The sequence below is a fragment of the Heptranchias perlo genome, chromosome 16 (assembly GCF_035084215.1).
Source record: "Heptranchias perlo isolate sHepPer1 chromosome 16, sHepPer1.hap1, whole genome shotgun sequence".
Lineage (NCBI taxonomy): Eukaryota > Metazoa > Chordata > Chondrichthyes > Hexanchiformes > Hexanchidae > Heptranchias > Heptranchias perlo.
Genome location: NC_090340.1, coordinates 5,935,490 through 5,945,185, shown reverse-complemented (window position 1 = coordinate 5,945,185; position 9,696 = coordinate 5,935,490). Strand labels below are relative to the sequence as shown.

The window sequence follows — 9,696 nt, the reverse complement described above, 5'->3', positions numbered from 1 at the left end:
CCATGCTGTGTTCTGGCCACTATACGACAAAAAGGATATAGAGGCATTGGAAAAGGTGCAAACAAGATTTACAAGGATGATACCAGGACTGAGAGGTTCTAAATATCAGGAAAGAATGACGAGGCTGGGGCTCTTTTCTCTAGAAATGAGAAGTATTAGCTGTGACCTTTTTTTTATTCATTCATGGGTTGTGGGTGTCGCAGGCAAGGCCAGCCTTTATTACCCATCTCTAATTGCCCTTGAGAAGGTGGTGGTAATCCGCCTTTTTAAACCGCTGCAGTCCGTGTGGTGAAGGTTCTCCCACTGTGCTGTTAATAGAAGAACTTAAAATTGTGAAGTGGTAAGAAAGAGTAGGCTGAGAGAAAATGTTTCCACTTGCGGGGCAGTCCAATACTAAGGGCCATAAATATAAGATAGTCACTAATAAATCCAAGAAAGAATTTAGGAGAAACTTCTTTTCCCAGTGTGATTGGAATGTGAAACTTGCTACCACGTGGAGCAGTTGAGGCGAATAGCATGGATGCTATTAAGGGAAGCCAGATAAGTACACAAGGGAGAAAGGAATAGAACGATCTGCTCATAGCGTTAGATGAAGTAGGATGGCAAGAGGCTCGTGTGAAGCATAAACACCAGGACAGATTAATGGGGTCGAATGGCCTGTTTCTATGCTGTAAATTCTATGGAATTACATAAATTTCACAGTGAGGAAGGGAGCCGGAGTTTGTCCCAGGCCTGTCCCACTGCACATTCGAAAACACCTGGTTCATTCCTGTCAAAACAGGCAAACTGAGTGATTAAAATACCCAGAAATGGAAATGTTCGGCACGGGGACAGATTTGATTTAAAGTGTCAAATGCATCCAGAAAGAGCGAAATCGGGACTGAAAGGAATTCTCAACATTGAAAGTGTGAAATTCACTAAATGAAACTGAAGGAATAGTTGTTTCTGCACAGAATGGGCCGCGGTAATTGATGTCCAGTCACCAAACACCATTCAGTTGGCCCGTTAGGAGCCTGATAATGATTTAATATTTAGATGGAATACATTCAGAACCCTCCCCGAAATCCGGTATATTCGCGACACAGGCCCAAAATAAACTCCACTGCTCAATCCTTCTAAATTAACAGAACTGACCCACAATAAATGGCCTCATCGATTTCCCCCAACGAGACAAGACGCTCCCATTTCCTTTGGTCCCATTTGAAACCTATAAAAGAGTTAAGCATTGACTCCTCCATTCACTGGAAGTGCAGATTTCAAGAATAAGCGCAACCTCCAAATCGCAGTGGCACTCTGCCAGTAAAAGCTGCTACTCCTTCTCCCATTCCAATAAATAACAATCCAGTTGACAAACAACCCACTAAATACAGATAAGTGTGGTCTTCAGACACCAAGATGGCCAGCCCCTGTGTGACGTTAACATCACTGGACATTTGCTGCTGTTTATACAATCCCGTATTCTTCCCTTGGCTTGTTGATCCTGATCGCCGCATACTCCGCTACGTTTTCTTTCTGTTTCCTTCTTGCCATTTTCTGGGAGCCGGTCCGATCCAGAGACGCGTAAGTCAGTGTACAATCCGTCCCTTGCTTGGTCTGTGGAAGCAACAATGAAAGATCAATAGGATCTGTTACTCACACTAAGCGTTCTATGACTTCAATGTGCATTACTGAGGTCAGACGCCAGTACCGGACCAGTCCTGGTTGGAATGGGCTGCTCCGTTTCTCGACTGTACCTGGGCATAGACGGTTCTATCTTCCTCACGTCTTGGTTTTCCAATGTTCCTGTGACCGCTGAAGTTGATAGCAGCGTAAGACGGACTGCCGTCCTTTCTTCCTCCCACAGCCTGAAGAGAATTTTTGGAGAAAGATTAGCTCTACATCAAATCACAAACAGCACCGTACAGGACCACTAAAACCCATTGGCATCGGTTAAGGTTTGGGTAAGTCTCATCAGTGCAGGGGATTGCTCTAATGGCGCTGGCGGTGTAATAGAAGGCCGGATACGGAAAAGGGAGGACAATAATTCCCAGCCGGAGACATTCTCCTGAATATACATTTACAAACCATGTTATCAGAGCTCACCCTGGCCCTGTGGGTCAAGGCCTGGCCCGTGTGCTGTTGAGTAGTTAACGCACTTCGAGTTCTGAGCTTTCTCATCTCAGGATGGACAATTGGCTTTGGTGCCTTTGAATCAGGAGGGGGGCAATCTCGGCCAGCAGTCCGTCCCGGTCAACACCCAGAGACCCTGCTGGAAAGGTCATGGTGGAGATGTCAGGTGAGAACAGGATTGAGCTAAACTATGACGCTTCCCATAGATGAATAGCCAATCGAACGCATTGACAAGTCAGAAATATCGACAACAGCGCCTGCGAGAACTGGAGGGCTACATTAATACAGATACAATCGCAGCACTGACAGGCCAGAGACTACACTTTCAGTGGAGGGGTGGTCTCTGGGTAACAATAAACCCGCAAATGGTCACGGAGTGCTCCGTAGTTACGGAGGGAAGTCCTGATGTCCGAGTGATACCGGTACAAATGTGGTATAAATGTGCATTACATGGGCAATAGCAGTCTATTTCTCGTGACACTAGCATGATACTGACCTGCTCCTCGAAGTGGCCGGGTCTCTCCTCACTAATCTCCGTGTCTAGTAGAGAAATAAATTTAGACCAATGATCAATTTCACCATGAACCAGATGCGCGACGTGTCCGCCAAAATATACCCAACATTCCCGCAAAGTGACCAGAATCACCGATCAATAGAAAATGGTCTGAACGGTCACTCAATTCTCCTGTTTAGAACTTGATCCGTCACATCCGGTACTATTGCTGGGCGAGAAACGGACCGTTTTACAACCGAACACCACGTGTCACATTCCCACCACCAGTTCCACCGCCCTCGACCCCAGATTTGGAGCCCCTCCCGACAGAACCCTACATTTACTGTAAACGATTCACATCACCACCTTCAGTTGTTGTTTTGCACGAAGTTCGAACCGCAGCTACGGATCGCTTCAATGTTCAGACCTGCTGAAATTATTCTGAGGGATCTCTTGGGTTTAAGGTCTGACCCTCGTCACAACATTCGGCCCCAGGAACATAAACTCACTTAGTGTAACGGACACCGCTCCAAAAATCTAGATCCCAGTCTGGGCCCGAGACACCGTGCCCTCCCCCTCGCTGCCGCCGGGCTGAAATGTAACTAACAAACCTAATTCTGAATCAGGATCGTGTCAGTTCTTACCTTCAGTTCTGACGAAATTGCATCGCTTGACAAGAATTACCAGCACGAGAATTATTAACCCGCCTGCTGCACACCCCGACACCAGGGAGTAGAGGAAAGTATTGTTCCGGTTAGCTAAAACTGGCAGAGAAATTGGAATTTTAGCATTTTACAGGCGAAATATTGCGAAATATTCAATCAAAGGCAGATATTTTACAGCACCGACATATCACAGCTATCGCCTCTCACCGAGATACTAAGGCGACTCCATCGTATCTCAGCATCAAACGGCCAAAGTACAGCGCAGTGTAAAGCACACAGGGACTTTCCATTTCTGATAATATCAGCATTTAATTCGGATTAATAATCGTAATTAATTAATGATTATGCAGTTTTGTTCATCTGGTGTATGTAAATATTTGTGTGTGTGTGCGTGGGGGTGAGGAGAGGAGGTGGCGGTGTCTTTTTTTATGGATGTGTCTGTCTGTCTCTCTCCCCGTGATTGTTTGTGCCGATTGCTCTCCAGGGAGAGTCAAAATCCCCCACAGAATTATTGGAGATTTCTCTCCGACCCGAAGGTGATGAGAAACGAGTTCCAGTAAATAACATTGACCTTGAGGGCCGTCATGCAACATCACACCTATCTTTTGTACACAACGATATCAGCCTCCTTCAGGAACTCGTCCAGCTCCTTTTGTACCTTTGCAGAGAATCCGCACTCACTACACGAGACTTCGACTTAATCCAAAGGTCAGTGATTTTCTGGACGATAACTATCCTCCAGATATCTAACCGTGTTCTGTGCTTAAGGGACATGTACCCATGAGCCCTCGTTCTCGCTAATAATTCAATTCAAGTGATCTATCCACGTGTACACAGTCTTGTCATTTCATCGTTCAATTAAGTATCCAGAAGTCTACGCTTTTCCAGAGTACAAATACCCAAATCCTTGAACCTGTCGTGATAACTAAGGGTTCTTAAAATAGTATCAATCTTGTGGCTCAGCGCTGAACTTTTTTCCCCCAATGCCCCAATAACTCTCATCATATGAGGGAATCAGAACTGGACACAATATTGTAGATGAGGGCTGACCAAGGGAAAGGACATTATGGTGCTCTTTGTTTCTATTGGTTTGTCCCGGCTATACATCGTTATATTCTACTAGCTTTGGTCATCACCCCTCGGCCTTGGTCGTGGAACTTTCGAGATTCAGACAGTAACACCCATGTCTCTTTAATTCTTTAATTCAGAGCCTAGCACTGTTCACACATACTTGGTATTAAACCTAACCACATGCATTACATTACATTTATCTACATTAAATGTCATCTGCCAGATACAGGCCCATTCCCCTATCGCATCCAGATCCGATTGTTAATATTTTCTCCTTAAGGGTTCTGACGTCAGCACAGATATTTGTCCCATCAGTGAACTTGTGGACGCCTTAATCCAGATCATTGATATAAATCAAGAAGAGCAATCCTTACACCGATCGCTAATGGACACCTCTAGTAGCAGACAATGGAGGATCTGCCCATGTCGTTGAAGAGCTGGGCAGTGGAGATGGGTTTCCCCGCTCAGTGCGTTACGTCAGATACTGTGTTTCGAAAGTTTGGTTCATTTTAACATTTTGACCAGATCGTACCAACTTCTCTTAGTCCTCCATATATCCTGACTGGCCGCATTGTCCCACAACTATTAATGACTACCCTCTGTCAATGAGAATACAATTAAATCCCCAACCAAACATGGGTCCGCTGTTCAATTGCGCAGGACTCCATCTTGCATAGTGACCACTGTGAGGGGCCGCTTCAAAAACTTTTTGACACTGCAATGAGCACATTCAGTCCCCTTCAAACACACTGCATTGAAAATGTTCTGGTGCAGATTAGTGGTGACAGAAAGTCCCTGAATGGCTCCTATATGTAATACAGATACAGCTTATTGAAGTGCTGAGGAGGGTCTCTTACCCGGATCACGAACCGTGTAGCTGGCGTTGGCTGCAGTCGGGAGAGAGGCATGGGACACCCGGCAGATATAAACCGTGTTGCTCTGCACAGAGATGAGGGAGCTGGAAACTTGATACAATCCCTCTTCGCTCCTTGTTGCCACCGTGTTTATCCCAGATTTAATTTCGGAGCCATTTTGATACCAAGTGAGGTTACACTCCTCGGGGAAAAAAGCAGCCGTTGTACAGAGGAGTGTGAGAGACGGAGAGAGCAGGCGGGTAATCTTCACAGGCGTTGGCGGCACTGGAAGGGAGTTAAAGGAATTGAGTTGAAATCACTACTCGTATATTATATCAGAGAAAGGAAAGAACAGAGGGCGAGAAGGGAGAGCATGGCGCATCTGCAGAGTCCCTTTAAGAGGGAATTTTTTCCGCCATTTTAGTATTAATAACGAACGCTTGATTTGCTTGAAACAGTACATGGCGATATTTATTTCGTTCTTGTCTTTATCCAGCACTCGGTGACGGGAAGGCCCCATGTCTGGGCATTGAAATGAACTTAAATCCGAGTTAAACCGAACCCGTCCCGTGGGATCTCTTTAATCTCCCGGTGTCTATTTCTGCTGGTGTTTCACTGTGATTTAGGCCTACGTTCTAAATCGGTTTCTACTTTGCTAATACGGAGACAGTATTCTATAATATGGTTTCACTGACAGAGTGATAAATTAATACAAAAGCATGAAGGAAATTATTGTCTCTGTTCCAGTCTGGGACTCGTTGTTTAGGTCTAAAACGCGTCCAGTTGTCCTGTACCAGAGCTCACTCACTCGATTCATTTCTCAGATAATGTTCCGATCCTGACCCCGGTTCTCGCTCTGCGTGAATTATTTCAAGACTTCGTTAGTTTCCGATATCACGAATTAAAAGGGAGAGGCTTGCTCTTTGTCTTCTCTCTTTCCATGTCACTTTATCTTGTTCGGTTTATCAATAATTCCTCATCTGAGTATAATCCTGAACCTCATGCTGGTTGTTCGAACTTCAGACTGACGAGGTCACAGTTTGATATTAGAATTGCCCGACTAATTATTCAATGTTCGTATGAACTTTATCTCCATCCTATTCAACACTCGACTATTGCAATTAGATCTCTTAAAATCCCCATTTACAACCTGGTATTTGATTTTCAGGAGCTCAACTCCATTCAGATGCCCACATCTCCCCCTCCCTCAACTAACCTGTCGCTCGGTGAGAACTGTAAACTCATCAGTCACTAACTTGATCAGGAATATTTCAGCCCCGAGTTCCAAATGTAATTAATCCATTTTTTTTCGAGGTATATGACAGTGATCCCATTCCGGTCATAAAAGTACCTTCGTCTGCATCCCAAACTGCATCTCAACAATTGGGAGATCCACTAAATGTCATCACTCTCCAGTGAGAAAGTTATCTCCACGTGACCTGCAGGTGATGATTGCAGATCCTAGTTAACTTCTTTTCCTTCGATGATCTTGTGTCACTAATGTGTCTTCCAAACATATGCTCCATCCTTTTTTTGAACCACGATTCCCACTCTGGCACTGGGATCCATGGGAGATACTTTGGCTTCGCCGCCGAGATCTTACTGAAGACACAGACTGAGCTTGAACAGCAGATGATCCACTCACAGGCTTCGTGGCACGGAGTTTCGTTCTGTTTCATATAAATGTTCTTATCTAATGCTTGAAAAACCCATTCCCAACTGTAAACATCGAAAATCTATTTCCCTTGTAAACAAATCTATCAATCGAAATCAAATCTATCAGAGCAAATGTATCCATCTCTGAAAATAAAATCTATTAGGAACCAAAATGAATCCATAGTGTTAATAAAATCTGTTATTTCATGCAGTAAAATGTTGTTCAGTGTTTAGCCTGTCAATCCTCTCTGTCCAGTTAATTATTTATTTGCCAGATCCTCGACTTCACAGGCTCCCCTCCACCAAACCCCCCAACCTCACACAGCCCGCACCCCCACCCCCCTCTCCCCTGTCCTTTATATCTGTCTGTGTGTTAGTACTTGTATCTATTTGCTAATAGATACTGACAATCTCACTCTTGTCTCCCACGGTTGAATTGCCAGACACTCGGGGAGAGTTACTGTTGGACTTCGGAGTGCGGTAAGAGGTGGGTCGGGAGCGGCCCCTCAGTGATTGGAGGATTGAAGGAAGTGATTCCAGGCAGAATTCTATTCAGAGTCAAAGACACTTTTTTCTTATTGGATAGAGGTATAAAAATAAACAAAAACAATCTGATTCAACACTTTCGATTTGTAAATAAGTGATATAAATGGCCACATAAATGCTGCCGCTCCTGGAGCAGGTCGGACGCTGGTTATTCCTCGGCGAGTAACTCACCTCCTAACTTCCCAAAGCGGCACCGCCACCGACAAGTCAGAAGTTTGATGGAATATTCTCCACTTGCCTGGATGGTACAGCTGCAACAACACTCAATAAGCTCGACAATATCCAGAACAAAAACAGTCTGCTTGATCGGCATTTATTCCACCAGCTTATATTCCGTCCACCACCGGCGCGCAGTGGCTGCAGTATGCACCATCTACAGGATGCACTGCAGAAACTCGCCAAGGCTTCTTCGACAGCACCTCACAAACCCGAGGCCTCCACCACCGAGAAGGATAAGGGCAGCAGGTGCATGGGAACAACATCACCTTCAAGTTCACCCACTCCAAGTCACACGTCATCCTCACTTTGACATATATCGCCCTTGCTTTATCATCGCTGAATCAAAATCCTGGAACTCCCTACCTAACAGCACTGTGGGAGCACCTTCACTACATGGACTGCAGTGGCTCAAGGAGAAGACCCACCGCCACCATGGCAACTAGGAATGGATAATAAATGCCGACCGTGCCAGCGATGTCCACATCCCGAGAATTAATGAGAAAAGTTAAAAAACAGGTTTACATAAATGATACGGGGTAAGTGAACAACGATTGACTGAAGTCAGATCATCTGAATTCCACTGCCTCGTGCAGGGTAATCGGTGCTGCTCTGTGTAAACTCACAGGATTCACTGCAAATAGGGGGAAAGGTGCCGCACCGAACCGAACTGAGAGAAACATCAAAAGTCCTGTCAGAAAACGCATCATTGCTGATCTTTGTTAAATATTCTCTAATCGATACTCATAGAATTTTACGAAGGTCCATTAACCCCTAAGCGATACTCACCATACACAATAAGCTCAGTCCCATTCCCGTTGGAAATCTTTCCTCTCCAATCTCTCATGCTGCAATAATAGATTCCAGAGTCCTGGAAACCGACATTCAGCAGGTGAAACTCGGCAGATCCTTTCTTGAATGGTATAAATGTTTTCCTTTTGTCTGCACTCGAATCCAAAATCCCGTCCTGGCCGGCTCTCCGCCAGTAAACATCCACCAATGCGTTGCGATCGAAAAGCGGGAAAGAGCAATAAATGGAGACATTTGCACCTTTCACCGGAGTCAGGCGGGCGGGGATCTGAAGCACTGTGAGAGCGGTCCCATTAATAACTGTCAGAAATAAACACAAACACAGGTTATAGTCAGGGATATTGATCTTGGGAATTAAATGGGAGGAAATAATGCGGCAGTTGTAGAACGAAAAGAAATGAGAAAACTGCAATAAACATTGAACAGAAGCTGCCTCCATACTGCTAATGGACTTCTTGTTCACACTTCCAGATTTAAAAGGCAGTTGTAAATAAACCTGTGCAAATAATGGCCAGGACTGCGAGGTACAGCAGCACATCAAGTGCAGACATTCTGAGCAACTGCGACGAACATCATCACTCGTTTCTGGTAGCACTGAAGGTGCGTGGGACGGAGAGATCGGAAGATAATCTAGCGGTGAGCGTGTTGCAATAAAATGCTCCATAATATATCAATGAGACGCTCTATATGATATCTGAAGGGGCAATCAATACACTGGTTTCACTTTTACGTCAGAGCTGCAATTATAACGACCCAGATCTCATTGGTGTTCAAGAGATTTCCATCATGTGTACGATTCCGAATTGATGCAGCTCTTGACTAATCGCAAAGTTGGTCACATTTTTACAGCTATGTCCGTGGGATTGATTTGTGTCTGACTAAGAGATCAGACTAAGAGGGAGTACAGGAAAGGTGGGATCGTGAGTTGTGAGGAGGATGCAAAGAGGCTTCAAGGCGATTTAGACAAGCTGAGTGAGTGACCAAATACATGGCAGATTGAGTATAACATGTGTAAATGTGAAATTATCCACTTCGGAAGGAAAAAAACAGAAAGGCAGAGTATTATTTAAATGGTGATAGATTGAGAAATGTTGATATATAAAAGAACCTGGGTGTCCTTGTACACCGGTCACTGAAAGCATACATGCAGGTGCAGCAAGCAGTTTGGAAGGCAAATGGTATGTTGGCCTTCATTGCAAGCGGATTTTAGTACAGGAGCAAGGACGTCTTACTGCAGTTATGCAGGGCCTTGGTGAGACCATACCTGGAATATTGT

General features: G+C 44.8%; 1 protein-coding gene across 1 annotated transcript; it reads right to left on the bottom strand.

Annotated features, from left to right (window-relative positions):
• Nucleotides 1-992: 992 nt before the first annotated feature.
• On the bottom strand, nucleotides 993-9,051 carry LOC137333248 (CD276 antigen homolog). The gene is made up of 7 exons (XM_067997407.1): nucleotides 8,917-9,051; nucleotides 8,400-8,720; nucleotides 5,196-5,477; nucleotides 3,247-3,366; nucleotides 2,606-2,649; nucleotides 1,734-1,844; nucleotides 993-1,593 (listed from the first exon to the last, which is right to left on the bottom strand). The coding sequence occupies exons 1-7, from the start codon at nucleotides 8,969-8,971 to the stop codon at nucleotides 1,444-1,446; spliced, it is 1,083 nt and encodes a 360-aa protein (XP_067853508.1). The 5' UTR covers nucleotides 8,972-9,051; the 3' UTR covers nucleotides 993-1,443.
• Between the last annotated feature and the right edge of the window lie 645 nt (nucleotides 9,052-9,696).

Excerpts from the sequence above, each read along its gene's own strand:
- LOC137333248 (XM_067997407.1), bottom strand. The coding sequence starts at position 8,971 with ATGTCTGCACTTGATGTGCTGCTGTACCTCGCAGTCCTGGCCATTATT. Across the intron at positions 3,367-5,195 it reads CTACACGGTTCGTGATCCGG|TTTTAGCTAACCGGAACAAT; the intron begins GTAAGAGACCCT and ends TTTCTCTGCCAG. Across the intron at positions 2,650-3,246 it reads CAATTTCGTCAGAACTGAAG|ACACGGAGATTAGTGAGGAG; the intron begins GTAAGAACTGAC and ends TTTCTCTACTAG.